The sequence below is a fragment of the Anas platyrhynchos genome, chromosome 13, assembly GCF_047663525.1.
Source record: "Anas platyrhynchos isolate ZD024472 breed Pekin duck chromosome 13, IASCAAS_PekinDuck_T2T, whole genome shotgun sequence".
In the NCBI taxonomy this organism is placed as follows: Eukaryota; Metazoa; Chordata; class Aves; order Anseriformes; family Anatidae; genus Anas; species Anas platyrhynchos.
This window is the reverse complement of record NC_092599.1, coordinates 208,548-234,942: the sequence shown is the minus strand read 5'-3', so window position 1 is coordinate 234,942 and position 26,395 is coordinate 208,548. Positions and strand designations below refer to the sequence as shown.

At 42.1% G+C, this 26,395-nt stretch overlaps 1 protein-coding gene across 3 annotated transcripts in view; it reads right to left on the bottom strand.

Moving 5' to 3' along the window:
• Window positions 1–26,022, bottom strand: part of FGD5 (FYVE, RhoGEF and PH domain containing 5) — a 101,242-nt gene extending 75,220 nt beyond the window's left edge. The window contains exons 1-2 of one of the 3 annotated variants that reach the window (XM_072044560.1): window positions 25,870–26,022; window positions 14,510–17,426 (exon numbers count right to left, since the gene is read on the bottom strand). In XM_072044560.1, the coding sequence (XP_071900661.1) occupies window positions 14,510–17,307 (2,798 nt within the window). In that variant the 5' untranslated portion in view covers window positions 17,308–17,426; window positions 25,870–26,022. Of the gene's footprint in view, window positions 1–14,509; window positions 17,427–25,242; window positions 25,556–25,869 lie in introns of those variants that run through there. The other 2 variants (XM_027467797.3, XM_027467800.3) reach the window with 2 other exon arrangements.
• Window positions 26,023–26,395: the final 373 nt, after the last annotated feature.

Below are 26,395 nucleotides of genomic sequence, written 5' to 3'. Positions count from 1 at the left end.
TTCATGAGTTGGAGGCGTTGTTCTTGAGTTACATACCCCTAATTGTTGGCAGGCTGGCAGCTGGTATGATTTCTGCACAATGCCACACACTGGAGATAAACACCAACAATTTAGGCAGTGCTTTTTGCCCAAAGACTTGCAATTTATTAAAAAGTGCAGATAGACACTTCAGAAAAAAGTTCTACATAAGTCATTTTGTGGTAGTTTTACAAATGGTGCTGGGCAGAACAAAGGCATGCCATGCTGTTAGCACACACTGGACTTTTCCTGGAGATGCTTCGTGTTTGTTGACTATTAAGTCCGACATAAAGTTCTGCTGTCTTACAAGCATATTAGAGTTTTAAAATTTTAAATAGGTAAGAATCTGGGTCCAGATCTGATCTGTTTGGTGGCTGCACAAGGAGGCTATTGACTACACTGAGTTACATACAACTAGAGTATCTTTACATGTCCTGTTTGTTCCTTGGTGCCTAGGTTTGTACAATACAGCAGCTGCTCTGTACTTTTATGCATGCGGTCATGAAACTCAGAATACTGCTTGGAATACACTTCTGATTCTGGAATCTAGTTACAAAGATGTGATTAGATTTCAATTAGGCAAACACAGAACTGAACTTGAATCAAACATTCACTGCAGACAGATTTTTTAATGATCTGCTTATTAACCGAAATCTGAATTCTTGGAACCCAGTTCTAAGAGCCAGCAGAACTGGCAGAAGACAGAGGGCTTGGTTTTGTGGTGGAAAGCATTTTTTTTTTTGACTGTTTGGAGCTGTGTCAGGAAAGGACTTAAAATTAGTGTTCCTAAAACTTCTTAGGTAACAGAGAAAATGATACTTCCAAAGAAGGTCAAGGCAGTTTTCAGTTTTCCTTTCCTCCCTTTTAAAAAAGCAGATTTTATTCTTAAATGAAGAATAGTAGCTGCTATTAGTGCTATTAACACACCACTAGTTCTTCATGTCTGAATCTGCTACCAGATGCAGACAATACATGAATCTCTTGAAAGTACTGCCTTGCTTATAAGTGAAATTACAAACACCTCATAAGCTAATGAGGCCAAATAAGAGAATTATCTCTAAGCATTGTTACAGCATTGTTGATTCCAATTTCATTCATGCATGAAGTAGAACAGTTGGTTAGGTATAGGAGGGAATAAGAATGGACTACAGAATTTTGGAAGCATTATTAGAAACAGAAGGATACGTGTGATTTGTAATTGCCACTTCCAAAGTAGAGATGACACTTGTCATGTGCAATTTCAAGGTGTTGCTTTCAATGCAGTAGCAACATCACTCTTTCAGAACTGGCAGTATAAGATTGCCCAAGTGTGCAGTGTGGGTGCCTTCAGTAGCAGCTGGCAAGGGACTTTCACAGTGTTATACATATTTCTATGCTGTGATCAAAGAGTTAACCTTGCAGTAACTCAGCATAAACCCTTCATTTGAAATGTACCTCAGGCTGAGAACGGCACTGAGGTTCGGGTGGAGTTAATGGAGAGGTAGTGGATGCTGACAAGGTGTCAAAATGCACCCCAGGCTACTGACTATGTAGAAGAAAAACAACCAACCAGTAGCTCGCATGTAGGACTGCAGACACGTGTATGGGAATGACTTCTGCTTTCAATAAGTCAAAATTAGAATTTGGTTGGACCCTGTCAGAATTTTTGGGGCTCAATTAATGATATTAAGATTCCAAATCATTTTAGTGGATCTCCAAAGTAATTTTTATGGTAAAAAAAAAAAGCCATCATGACATGGATTTATAGGACAAATTTCAAATGCTAATTTTGAACCCAATACTTTTGATTTGGGTGGGGCCCCAAAGTGACATTTAATATTTTAAAGACAAAATATTGGAAACCTATTGACCAATATTGTTTTCAAATTCAAACCCTGAGATCAGCATTCTACGTTTGCCTCAAAACAGCTAAGCCCATAAAAGTTCTTAGACCAACATGAGAAAGTAAAAAAATGCAACCTACTTTGATCATCGAATCAGAGAATCTCCTGAGTTGGAAGGAACCCACAAGGATCACCAAGTCCAACTCCTGGCTCTGCACAGGATCAGACCATATGTCTGAGAACATTGTCCAAATGCTCCTTGAATTCCAGCAGGCTCAGTGCCATGGCCACATCCCTGGGGAGCCCACTCAGTGCCCGACCATCCACTCGGTGAAGAACCTTTTTCTAACCCCAAGCCTGACCCTCCCCTGTCCCAGCTCCATGCTGTTCCCTCAGGTCCTGTCACTGTCCCCAGAGAGCAGAGCTCAGTGCCGGCCCCTCTGCTCCCTTCGTGAGGGAGCTGCAGGCTGCCATGAGGCCTCCTCTCAGCCTCCTCTTTTCCAGGCTGAACAAACAACCAAGGGACCTCAGCCACTTCTCATACATCTTCCCCTCTAGACCCTTCACCAGCTTTGTAGGCCTCTTTGGATACCTTCAATAGTTTTATGTCCTTGATATATTGATCTGGATGCTTGTTTGATTTCAGATTTTAACGGAAAGTTGAAGAATTTTTCACAGCACTCAAATTGCAGGTAGATTATAAATATGCCACAGATAAACAACACCTTGTTGCATGAAATCAGATGTTTAGCATTCCTGTATCTTTATTGTTCATCTCCAAACTGAAATACTGTCATAAAATGGTCCCAAAGGGTGAAACTTTAATGCATAGATCACGGAATCTCAAAATGGGACTAAAACTTTCATCTGCTGCATGTAATAAAGCAATGAATAAGTCTAAATGCCTAAACAGACACAGCATTTGTGGCAGACTTCCTGACCTAGGAGTAAGAGGTTTGAAAGATGAAAACATATGATGTATAAACTGTAAACAAACAAGAACAGATAAGGAATGAGCTTTGCTAGGAAACAGTGCTCCATGCAATAAGGACATTACAGGAAAGAGAAGCAAGCCTCTGAGGCATTTTAAATACAGTCTAATAATTCCTCAAGGGAGCTTTAGTGTTCCTCTCTCCCCCTATCCAGTTCAAATAACCCTGTGCTCACACCTGCCATGCAGGCTATTTATCACCGATTCTTGCCATCATTCTTCAAGTGGTACTTTCATTGACACTGCTGATTTAGCAGAGAGATCACCGAACAGACCAGCATGGAACATACAGCACAGCCTTCTGCTCTGGGGGTGAGAGAAGCAGACGGCAATATAAACAGCATCAGAACTGTCAGCCCAGGCACCTTGTGCAATGATGTGGCCAGAAGCCATGGTCCAGTTATAACAACTTGAAGCAGGAGCTGGCACTCATCAGGGAATTTTCTGTGGCTTAACCTTGATTCTATCTCTGTAATAAGATGTTCTGCGTGAAGACAGTTACGATTTGCTCCACATTTATTGTTTCACTTTCCAGGGAGCAAAACCATTTCTCTCTGTATGTGCCTATTGCAGAGATCTGACAGCATATGTATAATACATGGAGAGTCTGGCTGTGCTTTCATTATCATTTGACCAATAAAGCTAGTGAGCATGGCCTGCATCCTGAACCTAAAACTAGCTCAGCACCAGAAAACCAAATAGGTTTTGCTGGTTTAGTAATTTGGATTGGGTCAGACAAGCCCCTGGACCAATGAGGAAGAGGAGGGTATGGCCAAGGTCAGGGAGGAGGATGAGGATAGGCAGTTTTGAAATAGATCAGCTTGTTTTAGTATCACATTCTAGACTTTAATGTGGTCTGCAAAAGGCCATGGGGTGATGGGGTGTACACACATGTGCGTCCTGGATGCACATTATGTACTATCCTGCTTATCTTTGCAGCGTATTTCAGAAGGTACCATAGGCAGGAAGACCAACGTATCATACAGTGGATCAAAAAGGAGACCAGTGCAGGGATAGACAGTATATGTATTAAGCATGGAAAATGCAGTGAAATGGCTTACTTCTACAGACCTGAAAATATCCAGGTATGCCCTGCCACCAGCTTGTGTTGTGATTTTCTGCATCTTTCCTCTGTCTGCTTCTTCAAACCCTGGCTGTTGGTTCTTTCCCTCATCTAGCAATTAATGTATGTTATCAGAATAAGAGATGTGATACCCTGAGTGCTTCAGACACTACCAGGTGGTTCACTACATGGCTAGCACGCCATCAGTCATGTTGAGCTGATAAACTCAACAACCTCTTTGGAGATACATGCTAATTTACAAATGAGAATCAGCGTTTTTAAGTTGGAGATGCCCTGAGAATTTCCGGGAAATCTTTCCAACTTCCTATCATGGCCCTACTCTTGTAAGTCCCTGGCCCATCACATATTTTATTTGTTATATGTAGAAGGGTAAACTCTGATTATTGCAGAATCTGAGCTCTTGGTTCAGTTTGCAGAGGACTTTACCAGAAGCCATCTGTTCTTCTTTGCTGGAACTTCTGAAGCTTAGAAATTTATTTTTGCACCTCAGAAAACTGAAGATAAATTATTTCACATGTTTTAGAAATGAAGAGGAACTGTACCTGGTTTTGGTCACCCTGAGATCAAAAACCTGTTGGTTGTGAGAAACTCAGATTCCCATTCCTGACTGGGATCACTTGGACTGATCCAAGGTGATATGGGATGAAAACCAGACATACATACAGACTGGGTGTTCTAAACCTTAGATTACAATATATAGGAGTAAACTTAAAACTTCCTTAAATTTTTGTCAGACCAGATATGTTGTTCACACAGAACACTTTTGTGAATTTTCTCTTTGTGGAATATGTGCCAGCTTGTTCTATTTTCAGGTGCTAGCCTGAACTATCAGGGCAGTCAAATGATAAATAGCTATTCAGATCTTCAGAGGCAGAAGTCAACAGAGAATACCTGACAATTGAAATACTTGAATACTGAAAATGAGCATCTGGCATGGTATTGTTTTCTCATCCAGATTCCACTTATGTAGTTACTTTTCCGACTATGACACTTTTACCAGTGTTTTTCTGAGGATGATTTCTGAATCCAGTTAGCAAAAGATTATATATTTCATGAAAATAAACAGTGTGGTGACATGACACATATCTTAGATCAGACACACTGGTATCTTCCTGATTATTCTGTCTTTGTTTATTTTTGGCAGTGTAATGTAGTCACTAAAAGTTGGAACCAGAATCTTTATGTTCTATTTTCATTTTATTGCCAGTTTTTTACCCCATACTTTCCATGAAGAATTCCCACAGCACCTTCAGTGTAATGAACATCACAATGCCCCAGAGGAGTCCAAAATGGAAGGGCAATTGTCATTTCTCTGTGCTAGAAGGGTCAGCTGCTTTATCAGCATCATGCAGCCAGGTCTGGGAAACAAACCAGGGGGAAAACGCAGTGAAGTTGGGATCACAAGAAAACCTGTCAAAATGACAGTAGTAATATTCCCTATTTAAACAAACAAACAAAAACTGAACAAAGTATTTTTGACTGGAGTGAGGCTTAACCAAACTCCCCTTTTATTGCTGTAAGCATTATTCCAGCTGTTTGTGTTGCCAGAGTCATGAAGGAATTTGTATAGATTATACACCTGCCCTCGTTATTGACCAAAATGTCCTTCACTCTTGAGGGCTGTTGTAGATCGCCAGCCCTGGCCTAAGCCTCCCCCACAGAGACTGTCTGAAGCAGTGGTAGTTAGTGCTAAATGTGCCCTAGCCTCATGCTAAGATCCCCAACATCATTTTGCTACGAGAGAGGTGGAGAGGTTTCTATAGCAGATCCCTCAAAACATGAGCTCAAAACTGAGCTCTCTGTTGCTTGTCCAGCATACACTTGTCCTGTCATTTGATTATGGGGTGAGAACACTGAACAATGCAATCGTCTTTCCTGTATCATTGTAACAGGGCTTCTTAGTGCTGGTGCTGCAAGGTTCAGTGATCTCAGGCAGTCTGAGAAGACTCTATGGGATGCTGCTCTGCCCCTCACACAGGCCACTCCTGGACAGAGCAGCACCCAGTCTCTTGGGTTTTAATGTCCCTGAGCTGCTGCAAACTGGGTGCATAGATATCTCCCTAGCATAAAGGCAGGAATGTTTTGTGGCTTTTCCTGTCAGTCTTCAGAGAGATCAGAGAACATATAGAAGGAACTGACACTACTACGAAATTCTTATCTTCATAGTTGTCCTTCCAGCTGGGATTCCCTTTGGACTAGAAAGTACATATTGGACTTGAGATTCACCTACTCTGCAGCCTTACCAGGAAAACACACAGTGCTCCTGGAATTCTACACTAACCAAGACCTTGTATCTGGCATTTCTTTCCTGATATTTGGGGGAAACACTGAGTGAACTGATTTGTTTGTTTGTTTCAGAGATTCATCCAGTCATTAGAGCAGAATATTTTCAGAAGGAAAGAAACAGAGATTAACTACTAACATGTAGGGCAGACTCAAAATGCTCAGTGGCTCTGCTCTGTCTCCTAAGACATCAGTATCAGCCCCCACGTTAGAATTAGAGCTGGCTACAATTTTGCTTGGATGAGGTTTTTTCAGACCTAGCATTATTAATAAATTGTAGACTTGTGACATTTAGTTGGGATTATTCTATTAATTAATCCTGGTTCCCAAATAGTTTTGGAAAATCAAAACCATCTTAATTTTGCAATTCAAAAATAAGCTTTAGTTCAGAATTTACTTCAATCTCTGTATATATATATTTTTACTTAGCGAGTGAAACAATCAGAAAAAAATGTTGGGAACCTAATAGAATTCCTTTATTTTATACAAAATGTTTTTTCTTGGTCTTTTCAGTTAGCCACATATATTCTTCTATTTCTCTTCGGGATAATGAAGCAATGATTTTTCTTAGAACTTCAATTGAATGGCAAGATCAGTTGCTTGTCCAGCACAGTTTAAAATACTTCTTTGTCATCTCTGCAGACTTTTCAACATACGTATGTCACTCTCACTGTGGCTCTTTACCCTGAGTGTATTCGCTATGATGTGTTTTTACATCACTGCCGTTGTCTGAATTTTTTAAGCCTGAAAATATGAAGGCAGAAAGTTTAAAGGGAAGATTTTTAGATGCTCACTTCTGGCTCTCGTATTCCTTTTCTATTTAAGGACCAGAAGATGTGACTTCAAGGATATATTGTACTGCATGCAGTCTATTACTTCTGAAGACATTTATGCCAAGGAGGAAAGCTTTCTATGCTCTTTTAGCCAGATCTAAATGGCTAAACTGGTTAGCCGGATCTGGTTTAGCCAGATCTCAATGGCTAGACTGGTACCCAAAACATAACAGGATTTACAAGCCTCACTGAAAAACTTTGATCAGAGACATCAGAGTAGGTCCACATGCGTAGAGACCCTAGCAGGAAGATGCAATGTGATATTATCAGAGTTTTGGACCCCAATTTACTAACTACTCAAGACACGAAGACAAACTGCCAACAGACTGAATAGGTATTTAATTTGAGATAGTTGAAAATGGCTGGCTGGAGACTGCTGAACACAGATCCAAGAATCTGTCACTTGCTTCTGTACATTAGTACCTTGCTGTACTTCCTTTGCAAAAAAGGACAAGTTTAAGGACATGCCTGTGCTACTGATAAGCCAAAGATAAAATTGTTGTAGCATGAGTCTGACAAAACAACAAAAGGTGTTCAAGGATGATAGGTCTCAGTTTGCTTGCTCTAGGCCTTCGAAGGATAGCATCTAATTAATTCAGTAAACTACTCAAGCAAAAGGGTCCTTTTATAAGCTCTTTAATAGGTGTCTTGGCAAAACAGACAATGCCTCTTAAATGTGTTCTCCCATCCATTAGCTATAATTGGTCCATTAAGATGAAATTAATTGTTGTATGTCACTGAACAGCCAGTCTTAAGGTAGCTTTTACGTTAAACCCCCTTGGGTCTGAAAAAGCAGAATTCTTGCAGGATAATAGAAAACACACTGTACATCGTAAATAACTTTGTTAAATGGCACAGTAAACCATAAACTATTAGATTAGATTTGTAACAACAACAGAGTACTATTCCATTTTTAATGCTATGGAGCCTATATCATTGACCAGTGCATTCTGGAAAGGCTGCAGAATTGTAATGTGCAATCTCTCATTCAATAAATCTCAGGAAGGCTCAGGGTGGGGGCAGGAGAGGAGAAAGGCATAAACAAAACACAAATTGACAGTAAAGGATCTGACTATTTCAGACAGTGCTACATTTCGGCTGTCTCCAGTCTCATCACCCTGTCTGCACTGTACATGCTTTTTCTGTGTGGTGCCAGGAATCCTTAAAACACACCAATATGACTTTGTATGACCTGTAAACATAATCCAGGGCAAATATGCTGTGCCACAGCAGGCTCACTCCCTTTCCCATGGAACCCCACTGGAAATAGATTATTGGTCTATATAAGAAAAACAGAGAGCACAAAGAGGACTACCTGAGTTTATAATCCCTCAGAATATGAAGAAGACCGCATGCGTATATATTCTTCCTTCTCTGCACTGTAATTTGATGAGAAAAGTTGCCAACAGACTGAAATCCAGCTGCTAACAAAACCATCTACTGAGGCTTGGGATCATTTCCTAAGATATATATATAGCACTTTAGCACATTTCTCCTAACAAAGCTGGGGCTGTACCCAGCACGCTGAGGCTGTGCTGGGACACATTTGCTGTGTGTGCAGAATGGTGATGTGCAATGCAAAGCTGTGCTGGGGGAGCATGCTGCTTTCCTGGCTACCTGTACTATCCCCCCACAACTGCATCCCCAACATGAACCCATACAAACAGCTCCATGGATGTGAGGAAACAGAAGAGAGATCATGCTGCCACCATCAGCTTGACATCTAAAGCTGGACATGTGTTAAAACCTCTCCTTCGTTAGCAACAAAAACATTACCAACACTATGCAGAGACACTTTTCAAAGTTGCTTGCTTGAAATGATCTACCTTCAAAAAGCATTTAAGAGCCATCTCTGTCCTTGCTGTCTTTGAAAGACGATTCTCCACCCCTCTATTGCCCAACAATACAAGGTAAAGCATGCCTTGTGCCCAGATCTGAGCACCAAGGGGTTATCTCCTGCAGACTGCTCCCTGTCCCTGAGCAGCTGGAAATCCTGTATTAACTGCTATCAACTTGTAATTCCCTTTGGCAATTCAGACAATTCTAAGGTAAACAGAAATAAAGACATGACTCATGTCAGAGCTGGCTGTGGCTATTGTCAAGAATTTCAATAGGTTGTACACAGCCTGAAGTCAGGGTATAGTGCTGGGAGCCCCTGTTCTGCAATCAGCTTTAAGGTTTATGCTGTGAAGTGCAACAATGGATGAAAGCTACTGAGATTTTATTTTCAATCATATTCACCAGATCACAAGTGAAAATGTCTCTCTCCCTTGTCTCTAGACCCAGTTCTTGATCCATATTTCCTCTGTTACATCAGAAGCTATTATCCCATTTTTATGGGACTTTGTCCCATCTCCAAACTTGAACGCTTCAGGGATATTTGCAGTGCCTTTGGAGCCTTCCGGGGTCTTTGCCCATATGCTGGTTGTTCAGTGAAAAGAATAAAACCGATGTGCAGCTACAGGTACTGTCTTTGTAACTCTTCTAAGATCCTTTACAGAAACCCTTTCAACTCTAATTCTTTTAGAATGAATTTAAGTGAGATAGTTTAAGTGAATTTAATTTGAGGTAGCAGTAAAACAGACCACCATTTCAGATGCAGTTATGGTTTCCTTTCTAGTGGAAGAAGGGAGGAGAGTTGCTTTATGAACCACAAGTACGGCTACATTTTCATGCATGACAGACTGAGCAAACCACAACCTTCCAAAATACTGATCTCCAGAACTTTTCAGCAAAAAGGAAAGCATAAAAAGACTATGATCTATTACAGGCATTTGAAGGCAGATGCTTACAGGCTTCAGTCATATCATGCTTGGAGATTAACTCTGTGGTGCAGGTATCACTTGACCCATTTTAGAAGTTAAACAAAATTTTTTCAAACATCTTCACCAACTAAATGAAAAATAGAATAAAGGGGGGAGGATAAATTGATGAAGAAAATCATTTATTCAATACATTTAAAAGAAATTAAAAGGTAGCACCCTCAACATCCCCTGCTTTAATCAATGCAGTTTCATGAGGCATAATTTGGCTCACTCAGCTGGACTTAACCAAAGAACAATCCTGAGCATTTGCTTCTGCCCTTGTATGCATCAGACTTTTAAGATGTGCCTCCCAGCTCTAAGCAATAAGAGAGCCTTGTAGGTTAACAGTCACCCTTACTGAGCCTGAGTTCAGCAAGTACTTACTTCATTTTTAAACATGTTAGAGAGTGGAGATGAATTACACATCAACTTTTGATAAAGAGCTGGTTCTTTCAATAATTATTCCTCAAATCATATCAAATACCTTTATTAACCTTAGGAGTGCTTGTCCCTGAAACATCCCTTCATCTGCTTGCCCATCTGTCTCTCACTAAAGTATCTGAGTATCTCTGACATGATGCCACTTTGACAAACATAGCAGTATCACTGTCATTCTTTCCATTTGGAAACTTACTGGTCTTTTATGTAGATCAGAGCACTGTGAATTTCTCTGAGGTTAATATAAATAGCATTAATTCACTATTATGACAAGATTCCTGTATATGACAGATTACATAAAATATTCCTGACAAAATATTCCTGTATATTTCTCATGCTGTTTTAAGTATGAAAGCATTGATTGTCCTTCTTTGGTCTTTGTTATTTTGGGGTGTGGACCTTTTATACTGAAGCTTCTACTACATAATTATCTACACACTTGCACCTTATCCTTTATATGCTGTACTTAGATACCACACTGGGCCTCTCTAAAAGTGGGTGATTTTATTTTGTATAAACCATGCTTCTCATTTGAAGGACCAGATAGAGAAAGAGATATAACATCTTGATTTTATTGGTTAAAAATATGCACTATGTTGGGAAAAACTCACTCTAATGGTTTTAATTTCACCTTAATCTTAAAAACATACGTAACTTTGAATAGTATGTTATTCTGATCATTTTAAGGAATAAAAATCATGTTCTGCAATAGTTCTAACAATAGCTAAGCTTTTGTTAGTGTGTTTTTGTATGTCTGTTTCAGACGGGTCATGCAGACTGTCCCTGGAAGCAGTTTTGGAGCAAATCAGTGACTGATGACCTGAAGGGAGCAGAGAGAATATAACAACTTAAGTGGTATAACTTGATAGAACATAGGTTAATGAATTCAGTGGTGGGGCAAGGGGAACAGCTAAATAGCCACTGGAGGGGGAAGTGACTGCTTACCCACTGGATTTTTCTACTTTTAGAGGAGGGTGATTTGCATTCTCTATGACCCATCAGCTATAGGCAATGGTTGTACTGCAGCGTAACCATAATCTGATTTTAGCATACATTTTAGAAACAGTCTGCACTGACACAGTCCTTGTATCATCTTGCACCCATGCTTGGCACATGCCCAAACTTACTATGACTACATACAAAGAGCATTGCTTATGAAGTATTCAATGTAACTGCTAGCTCATGAGCATCATCTCCACCTCTTGTGCTTTAGAATCTAGGACTATGGTATCAGTCCCACAGCACCTGTGTGCTTCAAACTGGCCAAATTAAAGGAAAAGTCTCACACAAGCCACATTGTTATCCTGGCTTTCTACTAAAGACAAGTTTTTCTTCATCTTCTTCTTGAGGAAGAACATTTCTTTGGGAATAAAAGTATGTTAGCAGAGGAATAGGATATGGAAGAGTGATCAGCTTTCCTTATTGTATAAAAGCTGAGAGCAATTAGATTGCTTCCTCTTGAAAAGCAGTAAAAAACAAGGTCAGAGCCTTGGGGGTAGTTTACAGGCATGAGCCTTCAATTCTAGAGTTATTAGGAATTACCATGAGCCTGGGTATAACTGCACAGAGCACTGGGATCTCTGCACTACCCCGACAAAAATTTACTTGAGAGTCCAAGTCTCAACAGATCGGCATTTTGTCCAATTTGACTTATGTCCCATTATTTCTACACTGTACAGAAGGCAAATGATGTTCTTTATTATCATACACCTGAATCAGTTTATTTACACCAGACTGATAAATTTTGGGGATACACAGTAACTGCTCTTCAGAGGACAATATTCCCCATTTTATCCTGGCAATGGTAATTTTAAGATATATTTCCAACAGTGCCATTATTGGACTTTTTCTATAGATTTGATTGGTTCTAATTAGAAATTATTGGTTTAAATCTACTGCACATGGTTTTTCCTTTTAAACAAGAAAATTAAACAGTTAATCTTCTCATCTGACATTTTCTGAGCCCCCCACTCCACTTTTCCCCTGTCATACACAAGTGAAGGTTCTTGGATAATTATAATCTTTTATAGCATTCTCACATTCTGTTCTCTAAAGTGTAATAAAAGATTTGTACTCCACCATTCATCAAAAAATGTCACAATACCATAAGGTACGAGCAGATGAATGCACCAAAGAGAAGTTGATGGGCTCAAGCCTCATGTATTACAAGGGTTTAGTCCAACAGACTTGTACTCTCAAATGGTTGAAATAAGCCTCAGGATATGAGAAGGCTACAGTTCAAAGTCAATGTTATCCCTGTGTGGCTGTGGTAGAGCTGTGCTTGATAGCTATTGGTATTAGAAAGCCTAACTCCATTGAGAGAGATTCTACGGAGAACTGCTTTTACATGAAATAAAACATGCATACCTATACATCACGTATGATTGTGTAAATGGGTTCATGTACATGCTTTGTACAATTCGGTTTGCTTTTAAAAGATTAGACCATACACTCTGTCTCCAAGTACATTATGCTTTTGGATGTGTTATCCATTTACTTTTCAGCAAAGCTTTTCAGTCATGTCTTTGTCCAAAACATCCTGACAAATACATCAAATTACAGCTCTCTCAGCAGCAATACAAGTATATTGCTGTCTGCCTGCTGCTCTTCCCCTCCACCCCAGTTATCTTGATAAAGGGGTCATTCAGGAGAACCTAGCCTTCATTTCTTCCCTGACAGCAAAAAGTGTAAGCACAACAAGCAGCAGCCTGAAAAACTATGTTCACGCCTTGACCTTGAGACTTCCTGAACCAGTTTGGATTGGCTCTCCCCTTGAAACAACAGGCTTCCACAGGAAGTTCATAAATGGACCCAAGTCACAGCAATTTACGTACTTCTAATATTTTTAACTTGGTTCTTCGAGAACTACCCAAAATGGGCGGTGTTTCATGGAGACAAAGAACTGGCCAGTTCTTCCAAGAGCAAACGTCAGTGTGTGGGGTGCAATTCAAACCACTGAAAGGAACATGACTAATGGGCTGTCAGGCCCTGCCAAGGCAACTTCTGCTGAGCCCTACCTTAGGGATGTGGCTGTGTGTTGCGAAGTTGCACTGTACTCCACCATGTATGCCCCAGCGTCAGCACCAATGAGGATCCCAACACCACAGGTAGCCCATATCTCCAAAGAGCTAAGTTGCAGGCCTGCATCCCAAAACCCTCAGCTTCAGGCACGTTTCATCCACGTCTTAAACATTGATGAAATGTCTTCCCTCATGCTGCCCCACCAACAACTCTTGCCTCTCTCAAATAGACAATGCACTGTACATCATTCTAGTCTTAGAATGAGTGTGCAAGACTCAAAGGTGTTAAAGACATTTTTTTCACTCCCCAGTCTGAAATACCTTAGATGATTTTTATATTTTCACATAGCCCTAACAAAATGTGACTGCATTAAAAATATTCCTTTTCATTCGTTTTCAACCTTGTTTTCTACGTTACCATGATCTTAACTGAAAATACCCTTCTTATTTATATATTTGCACTCCACTGATTGTATGCTATAATCTGACAATAGAAATGTAATAATGGAATATTAATTCAAACATCTTGAGTGCATTGCACCTATGTAACTATTGAAAGGAATAGCTCTGGAACATTTTTGTATTTGCAAATAGCCTAATGGAATGGGGATGAAAGATTATTATTAATCCTAGCAATGCATATGATTTCAGACAGAGCTATTTAATTCATTCAGAAATCAGCAACTCTGTCAAAGATCCTTAACGATAGGCTTTAAAGCAACTTTTAAAATTAATTATTTAGTCTGATTAGCTCGTGGTTTGGGATTTTATGGTTTATACTTAACTGCTGTAGTTTGAAATTGAATTACACATATATAAGTAACACCCACTAGATCAGGTTACTTGGGGCCTCATCTAACCTGGTCTTGAACACCTCCAGGAATGGGGCATCCACAACGTCTCTGGGTAACCTGTTCCAGAGGTTACCACTGTCTGAGTGAAAGATCTTTTGGCCTGTATTTGCAAACTATAGGATCCAGATCCACCACAGTTGCTGGCACCCATTTACAAAATTAAGAGTTAATTTGTTGTCTTTTTTTTTTTTTCTTCACTGATAAAGGCTTAATTTATATTCTTCTAGTTTTGCTTTGTGAGCATTTCCTGAGAGGGACATAAGCCAAGCAACATGGAAGATCTGCCTATGGTACCTAGCAGGGGAGGCCTTGCCTTTCTGGCCAAAGTTAGCAGGTCTTACATAATAACGTATTACAATACCTTTCTGTTTCCTGCTCTGTGGTTTGCTGCTTGTTCTCAAAGCCAGTGAAGCTGCTCATATCCACATAGCCGTCATTCTCATTAGCAGCAGATAATGCCCTGCTGGGATCTTCGAAAAACTCAGTAAAAGTTCCTGCTCTTGTGGATCTTCGAGGAGGAATTTGTATATTTTCATAATCAGAGCTCATAGCTGGAATGTTCTCATAGTCAGAAGTGTCAGCATTGGGAAAAGAAATGGATCTAGGTTTTGTTAATGGAAGTGGCATGAAAGGAGGTCTGGACCGGTCCTCAAAGGACTCCACCCTTGACACACTCCTGCTGAAGGACTTGGGTGTTCCTTTTCTCTTACCATCCTTATAGAAAAGAACAGCTGAGGGAGACTCAGATGCACGGAGCTTCCCCACATGTGATTTTAGTTGAGGTGAGCTACTTAGGCTTCTCCTGTCCAGCTCCAGCAGCCTCAGAGGCCCATGATAGCTGGATTCTGATGAGGACCTCGAAGAGGAAACATTAACATCTACATGGACTTTATTTTCCGTCTTCTTCTTGAATTTTAGAGTGAGGAACCTCTTAAAGGAAGACTTCTTTTTCTTGGAATACTTATCAGGTGACTCATTCTCTATCAAAAGTGAAGGCGAACTTTTAGTGATTGGCTTTTTGGTGATGTAGGCAAGTTCAAAAGGAGGTGGTATATCAACAACTGAGGATGGAGTAGATACACCTGACGAAAGATTTCCCTGGGAAAAACTACCTGAGGAACCATTAACACAAGGCAAAGACAAGTTGTCTTCTGTCCTTTTTATTCTACCATCATCAAGTACATAGCCATCACTTTCTTTGTAAATGGAGACAGGTATCTCTCTCCCTTCAACAGAATAAGACCGAGGATATAAAATAAAACGTCTTGACTTGGTTGGTAACGCCCTATTGGCTTCCATTGTTTTTCCTTCCACTGAAAATAAACTATTGCTTACATCTTCAGTCCCAGAGCCATTGCAGGAAGGCAGTAAATCAGTTTCAGGTCCAGTTTCTTCTGGAACTGTTTCTGGCACATAGCCTGGCATTTTCCCAGAGAGCGACCGTGTTCTAGTGACAATGCTTTTACGATCAATGGTCAGCAAGTTGTTTTCACCATCCATACCTAATTCACCCCTCTTACTGTGATCAGCTCCTGAATCAGTCTGCCCCTCACAAGTGATTTCATTTTCTGCGGGAAGTACATATGGGTCATCTAGGGAATCACTGCTAGTTTCTCTTTCCTCTGATTCTTCAGGCACAATGACTACTTCAGGGAGTGCTAGATTTTCATGCAACACATTTTTGGTCCCATGTTTTACATTCATTTTACCATGCTTACAGACTTCTAACTCTTCCTCACATGGAACCTGTTGAGTTGAACTTAAGACACTTTTGCTGAGGCTTTTTGCTTCCACTTCATTGTCTTCAAGCTGCAGCTCATCTGACTTAGAGGTTTCAGCAACCCTTTCACTATGCTCTTCAACAGGCGTATCTTCCAGCTCTGGTTCCATCCCTGGACCACTAGGTAGAGTATCATAAATCTGACCATTTCCATTCAGAGAGGTCCCTTCTGTTTGCAGATTCTCATCTGAATGTTCTGTGGGTACTTCCTCACCATAGTAATTCTCAAAAGGAGCAATTTGACAGCCATCATCCACGTTTTCTGCTTTCACAGCTTCTTCCTCCTCTTTCACAGAGTCTTTGCTTGCTTCACAGGCTACCTCTGATATCTCCTCACCTCTTCTCTCAGTGATCTGGCAACCATCACTGGCGCTTTCTGTGTTTGTATTATTGTACTCATCCGTGTCTGCTTTCTCCTCTTCAGCTGCTACTTGATGGGTAGAATCTCCCAAACCATTCTCAGCACTGGGTTCACCTTCACGCAGTTCTAAGCCAAGAGCTGTTTCCTCACTGGTCTCATTGGGCAGCATGTCAACACTTGCACTGTCATCATTTTTGAATCCCTCTTCCATATTCAAATCAAGCTGTGCATACACACTGTGATCACTGTCATGTGCTGGACATCCATCTCCATTTTCTAAAATCTCAGGCAGTTCCTCCTTATCCTCCCCTGCTTTTTCACAACCTGGGATTGATTCATCTGCGGGAGGTGGCGTCAGAATGGTATCTTCACAGGTATCACCCATTAGGTCCTTATCTCTATTCAAAATGTTATCACTGTCAATCTCACTATAGTCTGCAACCAGTTCAAGACTGCTAGAAGTTTCCTCCTTGTTTTTGGTTTCACTGCAATCACCTACAACATCTTCATCTACATTCTTGGAAGAACAATAATTCTCATCAGGAGCATCTGAGGTCTCCTCACAAAGTGCCTCAGACTGGCCACAGTCTACAGTTGAGGCTTCAGAGTCTGGTTCTACTGGTTCAGCAATATCCAAAGAGTTACAGTGCTCAACTTCTTGATTGCTTGTGTCCTCATCATTAGCAATGTTGTCCTGTTCCTTCTCTGTCTCTTCTGGAGTTTCCAAGACTTCATTCTCTGCAGAGAAATCTAAGCTCTGATCAAGCTTATGTTCCAAGTCATTGCAGTTTTTCCTGGTCAGCTGAGCTTCAGGAACTGCAATGTATTCATTATCTGCCTCAGATTCTGGGCAATCAGCATGGCATTGATTTCCTTCATACAGCTCTCCATCAAGAAAGATCAATTTACCATTTGAGCACTTATTTAAGTTATTGTTGGTATAAACACTGGATTTGCCCTCAGTGTCAGCAGAGAGTTTTGGCTTGGGAGCAATAGGTGGTTTGGGACCTCTAGACATAGAGTTCGGGTTATGAAGAATGTCAGCCCTTGGCAGCGAAGGAGAAAATTTGGAGACAGTTACTGGAGAAAGATGACCGATAATTTTTGGTTTCGGTGCTAGTGGTGGCTTTGTGATTTCTGGAGAGAAGAGAGAGAAGACACGTTAGTCATCTTGGTTTCTTATTAAATACACCAGAATATATTCTACACTACACTTTATCTTATACCAGTGACTTCTAATGCAGAAGGAGTCCAGCTTCCACGTAGCACACTGTTGCTTTATCTGCAAGGTTGCTTTGCAGATAAAGGGAGCTAGCTGCATATATATTATTTCATCTTCAACACCTTATTCAGCTTGGAAGTGAACATCTGTGATCTGTGTGCTTATCAGTCACCTCAAATTCTAGAAATGAATGTCACCACAGTTTTAACCTGAAAAGGAATAACCTCAAAATATAAATTAGCTTCCAGGAACAGCCCAGACATTTTTTCTGATTCCAGGTAGTGATTATACCAGTAGCTCTGTGGGGACTTTCAGAAAATATACTTTGTAGCACAAGATCCCTTCAGTGATGCAGGCTCTCCCTAAAGCGCCTTTGTGCTCTGCAGACCCTCAGCAGGCAGACAATATCCTGCTGTTCCTCCTTTGCTTCTCCAGCAATAGTCAACCTGGAGATTATGACATAGAATAAAGAATGAAACAGATGACCCATGATCCTGTAATCTCACCATTTTTAGCTCCTTGCTTTATTTTGTGTCCCTACTACTCAAAGCTGGAAGTCACCAGGATATGTCACAATTTGATCTGACCTGCAGAAATAGCACTTTGTAGGAGGTACATGCCCTTACTGGCTTTGAATAAAATGGTTCATGTTCAGAAGAGAGAATAGGAGGTTTGAGGCTACTTGTGGAGAAGGATGGCATTCTTATCAGAGACTGTTTGTACTGAAACAACAAGCAGTGAGAAAAAGACTGGAGCACGGAGAATGCCTGGATCTTCAAAGCTTTGGCTTATAAACAAACTAGATACAAAGTAATTAAATTAACTCATTTTCTCTACGCAAAATAACCATGGCATCCACCTAAAAAAAAAAAAAAAAAAGATATAGTTTAAAAACAGTGACCTGATTTCCCTTCAGTTGTAAATTTTCTGTAGCAAGAAGAATTAAGTAATCTTGAATTCCTCCTCCTGCTGCCTTAAGTGACATTGCTGGGGAAGAGAATTTATGATAACTGTCCCTGTTCAAAGTATGTTGACAATAGGCATTGCGGTGTCCTACTCTTTCCCACTGGGCCAACTATTGGCCACTTCGAATTTGGATTTTTTTTTTCCTAAGTACTCAATGTGTTGTTCTTACCTTCCATGAAGTTCATTTAACAATTTTCCCCTTTTGGGGCTGTGTGCATACACAAGCGTTTAAAATAAATCCTAACAATTACTGAAAAGAGAGCAAATCTGTCAAGCACAATGGACCACCGCTTGTCTTTTATTACAACTTCACTCTGTTCCAATTTCTGCTTCCTTTGGTGTATGAACCATTTAAAAGAATCTGGCTGTAACTTCTAAATGGATAAAAACCAACATTGCACCATAAGAAACATGTATGTTCACAAATAATGGCTCATGTTTATTTTAGGATACATTTTATGTTGGAGGGAGACACACCCACCTTGTGCTTAAAAGGAAACTCTTGGGGAATAGGAATTTCTTTAGCCTGCTCCTCCCCTTATTGTTTGATGTTTCCTTGTACTGACAAGGACAGCTTCCTTTCCTTACCCACCTTCCTTCAGGCAAACCTGCATTTCAGCATGGTTTTGTTCCTGCCATGGCCCACACAAAACTGCTCTGCTCTCCACCCCTGTCCCTCTTCACATCTAAGTGGTGGGCAGTAAGCCTAGCAGCTCTCCTGCAATACCAGTCAACCGACACAGCCCTCACTTTTCATATTTCTTTGAAAAGTGGGGTATTGCCTGAAACACTGCAACTACCCATTTTCAGATGTTCTCCAGATTTAATTTAGGAATTAGCCTAGAATTTAATTAAGGCTAATAAGGGACGATAACTACCAACATCTCTACCCCACCAAACAACTGGTTTGGGGTGAATACTTAAGTACTGAGGTTTCACATTTACAAGGACTTCTGTAAACTTGTCCCAGGTCCATGGTCTTTTGACAGTGGCCCAAGAAATGAGTTAGCTCCACAGTGTAGATACTAGTTCTACCTTTGGTGCCACAGCCAAGTTCAAGCATCTCTTATGATGCTTAAAGTAGCTTTTTCTGACCAACAAACTTGTGTGGCCTGTGGTTTCCTCATTCCTTTGTCATTAATTCAATTCAGATACAAGTTAAAATGAGAGAGACATTGAGAAAGAGAGGGCAAAAATGCTTTTAAATGTAAGTGACCATGCAGATAGAAAGACTCCACTGCCAATAGTGTGATGAGACTGCACCAAACCTAGAATTTCAGTAGGAACCAATGCACCCAAGTCCTGATTCTCAATACTCCTGCAAGGAACAAAGGCTTCAAATCCACAGACAGAAAGTGGATGAGAAACAGGACGTGGAGGGAAAACGTCTGGGAAATGGCATCAGAAAGTATTATTCAGCTCTAATCAGAAGCTGTGTAATTTCACTCAGTTATATCAGAATAAAGGCAAAACTTGTCTTCTAGAAAGCTTCAGTCTGAATAGAGTAAGAGGTGGGTATATACCTTAGTATACTCCTTATCTTATTTCCATAATGAATTGCAGATTTTTAAAACAAAGCCTTTATTTCCAGTCAGCGCTGTCTGACTTCTATCCCCAGCATTTACTATTGTTTCTTCTGCTAGGTTAAAAACTCTTTTATTATTCAGTATTTCTCTGGAGAAGACATACTTCCCTATAACCACATCTCTGTGCAATCCTGGTTTTGGTAAATTGATTAGATGAACTTGTTAAATCTTTGCAGTTGGACAATTTCTCCTTTCCTGAAATCTTGTCTTTTAGATTTTTTTTTCCTGAGCTTTTCCAATTTTCCAGGAGCCCCTATAAGATATATAGTGCAGACCTATAAGAGGAATTCCAGAGTGGGTACTGATGATGCTATTACACAGCTCAGTACTTTCTTAGACCTGGTTCTCACTATTCTTGATTAGCTTGTCAATATATCAGGTTGACTTGCTTGTAAATTATGACTTCTCAATTGTTCCCAAGGCTACGTTTTCCCTGTTTGTTGTCTCTAACTGATAGCTTTATAACATACATTAAGTGTAATTAGTTTGACTGGATCCAACTTAATGATCCTGATCTGTTTCTATAACTGCCCTGCCTACATTGTTAATGACCCTGTCACCAATTTTTGCATCATAAAGTGAACTTTGTCATCTGATACTTTTCTATTTGCTTTCCAACCATAAAAATATTGAACAGTATCAACCTATTCATTATCCCTGCATTATATATACTACCATTTGATAACGATAGAGATAACTGCTAAAGAGATTCTCTACTGCCCGTTAGCCAGTCTCCAGCCTAATTAACCGAGAGCGTATCCCTGTTATATAAATGCTTCTCTCTAAAATCAGTGTACAACTAAAATACACAGACATTAATGTATGTCTTTGCATCTATACAATCTCCTCAATTCCAATCTGTAACTTCTTCCAAAGATGAGAATCAGATTCCCCACTTCAAGCAAGTAAAGTCCCCCTACTGAGGAAATAAGAACACGCAACCCTAAGAGTAGTAGTTAATATAGGAATTCATTTACATGTCACAGGATCACAGAATGCCACTTGCCCAAACACTATTATAGACACAAAAATGGTTTGGACCCAGAAGAAATTCTACTATGAAACAACTTGTATCCTTTTATCTTATCAACCAGACAACAACATGAAACAACAAAAAAACTTGCCTATACCAGCAGCCATCATATTCACAGTCTTTCACATCAGAGAATAACTGTGCTATCCAAGAGCTCATACTATGAACAAAAGCCACATGCACCAAGTGCTGTACAAATCCAGGAACTAATGGAAACAGTGCAGCTGCTCTGTATAGTCACACGCAGAAGTTTCCATACATCAGCTACCAAAACAACACCAAGTTTTTACAAAAGCAAGACAGAGAAGAAATTCTCTACCTGTGTCTATTTCAGTTTGTCTAACAAAAGGTTTTATGCTTTCACCATGGTCCCTACTCCTTAGAGAAGAAACTGTTCTATGATTGGTAGACAGAACTTCCTATCAAAATAACACATGGAGGTTCACGGTAAATGAAACAGACAGCTCTTCTTCATGGATGAAGAGCTGGCTTTGGACATGGCAGGACATGGACACCAACCACCACAGTAATTCTGGCAGAAATGTAAAGCGAGACAAGAAAAGTGACTCCTAAAACTCACTTATTTCATTTGCAGTATAAGAACCTATATGCTCCAAGCTGTAACTACAATTCTGCCAGCTGTCTGAATCAGACACTGAGAGTGTGCTTAAGCTGCTTATGCAGATAAGCCATTTTAATGTAATTCTGAATTGAGTTAAGTACCCAGCATAAGCTGTGTAACCTGCCTCAATACATTGGAGATAAAATAGATGAGGTAGCATGATTTACAACGAAAGTATAATCCCTTTGAGGGGGCTCAACTCATAAAACACTAGTGCTGCCACTGGTAGGACCCCAGGATATACTCTAAATAACTGAGATGTCATAATTTTTGTACTATTCACTGCAAAAATATCTGGTTTATAGCACGTGAATTCATCACTTATTTCACACAGTCAGAGAAAAATAACAGGTTTAAAGTAACAGCAGTTACCTAAGAAATGAAAACAGTTGCAGGAGTCACTTGAAATGGAAAAGGTGTTTAGGCTTGAATTTTCTAATGGTACAGGACTGCAAGTCTTCTTTTCAAATGGGACCCAAGTCCAGATTTAGGCACCAGTTTCCACTTTGACTTTAACAGCAACGAGCTACTTAAGTCTTTTGAGAGCTGAGACTTCAGGCACTTCAGGTCTTAGGTCCTATTCAAAGCCAGAAAGGGCTCCTAAATGCCTCAGTCATTTACGAAAATGGGATTTCAGCTTCTCCATAATTCTGGTATTTTTGCAAAGAATCTGTGTTCTCTTAACAATGTATATCCTTCAAGTGACTGATCCAAAGTCCTCTGCAAGCCCACACAGCATGAAGGTTTCACTAGTGTGGAGACAGACCCATAGACAGTAGTAACTATCCCAAGGGAATTTTGTCTCCTTACAAATCTTAATTGAAATATTATCATCTGGGCTGTCAGAGCACACCCCACCCTGTAGAAATAAAATGTTGTACTGTACAATTATTGGAATCCATCCTCGATGATTAGATCAATGCATTATGACTCTGGAATGTCTGATCAACAGTTTACAAATTTGTCTTACTATCTAACTTCATTACAGCCATCTATAAATATAACAGCATAATATCCTACAGAGAAGCACTGCTAGGCAAATGGAAAAATATAAAGACAGTATAATGAGAAAAGGATAAGTTTCAACACCAAATATCTTGATCCTTCACAAATTCTCCAGCATTTTCACTGACTCTAAACAGGCTGTACATACATGTCTTTGTATGGCCGTGGGAACTGTCTGTGGAAAAACCCTGTATGTATGATTACAAATAATCTCAGTTCTAAATTACTAGCATATATTTCTTTTCAATATACCTTTAAATGTTTGTGATGTTTCCAATTTGTCTGTGTTTTCACCACAGGAAGCTCACACTGCAGCAGACTGCTTATATTCACCTGCTGTTTCATATATTGCTTTCTGGGAGCCAAAGACAACAGTGATTAGATTTTTTAAAATTTTTTTACAGGTACATATGGCAGCTTTTCCTCTACCAATTTCAGTAGCAGCTGAAAGAATGTCTAATCTACTTATGCCTATGAACAATTTGGATTCTAACATCTGTACCTTCATCCTTTGGGCAGCACCATTTCAGCACCCAGCAAACAAACGTACCAAGAGCCTGGCAGGTCCTGTGCATGAGGCTGGGAGATGGGGCTCTCTCTTGTCACCACAGATTTCCTGTGACCCTGCTGGATTGCTTCATTTTTCTTTTTGTATCAGTTCTGCATCTCTGAGGATAATCCATATCTCCCTTCCTGTTTTCTGTCCGTCCTTATTTTAACTTCTGTGGGATCAAAGCTGCCTTATGTGCCTGCACGTATGACTGCTTACTGGTGCTATGTGTTACTGTAATACAAAGACCACTGATGTGGGTCCCTGAGCTGCGCCAGTTAATAAACACCCCTCTCCTTCAGATTCAATAGGAAGTTCTGCTTTGCACTGATGGGAGAGACATTCCTTGCATTGTGTGAATGCACAAAACAAAGGCTGAGAAGGGATATGAACACTCTCTATAAATACAACCTGGAGGTAAACACCAGAGGAGGAAAAGAACTATTTTTAAGCAAAAGGACAATGTAATCCCAAGAATAAATGGCCATGAAACTGGTTTGGAAACTAGGAGGAGTGACAAGAGTAAGCAGTTCTCAGCTTCCTGAGAAGAGTAGCAGAAGAGCTGCCTAAAATGTTTTGTATAACCTGATGAATTGATAAAAGGAGTAATATGACTTCGTGATTTCTAACAAAAGGTTACAGCTTTCGGTAGTGAAGGTAGTCCCATTCAGTCCCATGCTCCTGAACAAAGAAAATTGCTAACAAAACTTAAGAGTTTAGAGCGGAATAATTTGACGTTCCTTACACTGCGCATCCACCAAGATCACACCAAATCAGAGCTGCTCATTTTTAAATAATGGAAAGATGAAGAAAGAGAGGTTGGAGCATCACAACTAAAGCAACTTTTGGCTGGCTTGCTTAACCTTCAAATGAGTTTGTTTCCTGGGAGGGCCAGAGTCCAGTCCAAAAAGAACAAGGAAACGGCATGGAAATGTCACCACTTTGGGGTAGGATAGCGTCCTATTCCCCACTCCAAGGACAGCTATAAGCTCAGCGGAGTGGTATGACAACCCCATACAACAGCAGAGGGCTGGGTTGGACCTAAGTGATCCCTTCCAATACCGTCTTCCTGTGCTTGGGCAAACAGTGATTCACAGTTTCCCAACATATGACAATGGCAAGGCCAGCCGTCTAGCCGTGAGATCTCTAGGCTTCAGGACATACCCATGCGATTTAGGTGCCGGGTGACATTCACTCTCTGCAAGAAGGAATTGTGGAGGAAAATTTTAGGGCTGACACCAAGGGACTGTTTCTTTTCCTCTCTACCTCTGTGCAGCATTAGATTTTTCTAATTAACTCAGAAGCTGGTAGTAATTATTTCCCGTCTACAGTTTTTACACAGGCCTCATCCTTAAAATCAGAAAGTCGGTGGAGAATTTGAAGTTTGCCCCAAATTTTCAGTCACTTATTTTAATGTCTAACTGTTGAACGTCTTCTCTTTATAGCTCTTCCCTTTTCATCCAGTCTCTCTCACCTCCCCGGTTTCCGCCAGGGAAAATTTCTGGGAAATTAACAGAAGACAGAAGGAAAGGTTTGGGCTTGCAGAACTTCTTGCCCACTGCAAAAAACACTACCCCAAAACTCCAGACTTCCCAGAGGAAGTCACAACAAATTTCCCAGGGGCTTTGTGGAAGTGCGAGCATGTCCGAGGCAGAGCCACGTCCCGCAACAGACACGGCCCTCCCGGTTTGCCGGCCTGGGTCTTCCCGGAGCCCTCGGCTCGCCACCGCCACGGCCGAGGGACCCCTACGAAGCCCGCGGGAACCGGGCAGCACCCGAGGCAGGGGCCGGGCTGGACCGGCCCTGGGCGCCGGCTGCCGGGCCGAGCGGTGCCGGCGGCGGGGAGCGGCGCCCAGCCGCAGGAGGAAGGATGCCGGCACCGGAGGGAGGGCGACCGCCCGGCGGCTGTCAGCACCGGGGAAAAGATGCCCGGCTGCGGAGAACCGTGCCCGCAGAGCCGCGCACTTACCGGCGTTGTTCATCTTCCACCGCAACTTCGCCTGCCGCCTGCTCACAGCATGGTCCCGGGGGCCGCCGCCTTCGCCCCTGGCGGACGCGCCGGCGCTGGAGCCCCTCTGGGGCCACGGGCACGGAGCCGGCGGGGCGGCCGGCAGCGGAGCCGGCTCGGGGCGGTCAGCGCCGCGCCTCCGCCCTGCCCCGCGCGCGGCCCGGCGGGGGCGGGGGCGGCGGGACCCCGTACGGCCGGCGGCGCGCGGGGCGGGCCCGGGAGGGGCGGGGACCACCCCCCGGCCCCAGCGGTGGGGCGCGAGACGCCCGCGGGTGCCTGAGGGCGCGGCACTTTAACGGCGCGGCGGCTGCCCTCGCCCTGCCCGTCTTCCTCCTGCCCCCGCCTCGTGCTCCCCACCTCCCTTTCCGGCCCCTCGGCGCCTCTTTGCACCCCCCTTGCCCCTCCAACCCCCTCCTTCTCCTTCCCCCTCCCTTCCCTCCGTCGCCTCGCCCGCCTTCCCTCCCTCCTCGGTCTTTCCCCCCTCTCCGGCTGCTTCCTCCCGTTGGCCCTTCCTCCCCTTCGCCCCCATCCCTCTCTCCGTTCCCGGGACCGGACCGGGGCCGCGCCCCACGCAGCCGCCCCCAGCACCTGCCGCTGGAGCCGCTGCAGCGGTGCCTGGGAGCGGCGGAGCCAGGGACGGGCCTTGGCGCACGAGCCGTGCTTGCTCGGAGCGGCTGCAGGCAGCAGCGGGCTGCCGTCTTTTTCCCCTCTCCTGTAAAACAGCTCTCGGCTCGCGGACGTTAACGCGGGCATCCTGTGTCTGGGCGCTGCTCCCTGCTTTCGGGCTAGCAGCGGCACTAGCCCCCAGATAAGGTTGGCTCGCCCCCTTCCTCGCACTAGAGGCGTGATACAGCCCTGCTTCCTTTCCCAGCGAAGGTGGGATTGCTCGCACAATAAAGCAAAGCTTTGCAAAACCCCTACCCCGGCAGAGGAACCCCTGGAAGGTTGAGCTGCCCCAAGGGAAGGCGAGGGAAAGGCCGTTCCCTACGGTCAGGACGGATGCTTGGGGCCTCCCAAGAGCCCCGCACGCCAGCAGCTGGGGATTGAGATCAGCAGCGTGCTGCAGTGCCTGGAGAGTACAGGCTGGTGTGTGCATGAAGCTGTCAGGTCATGC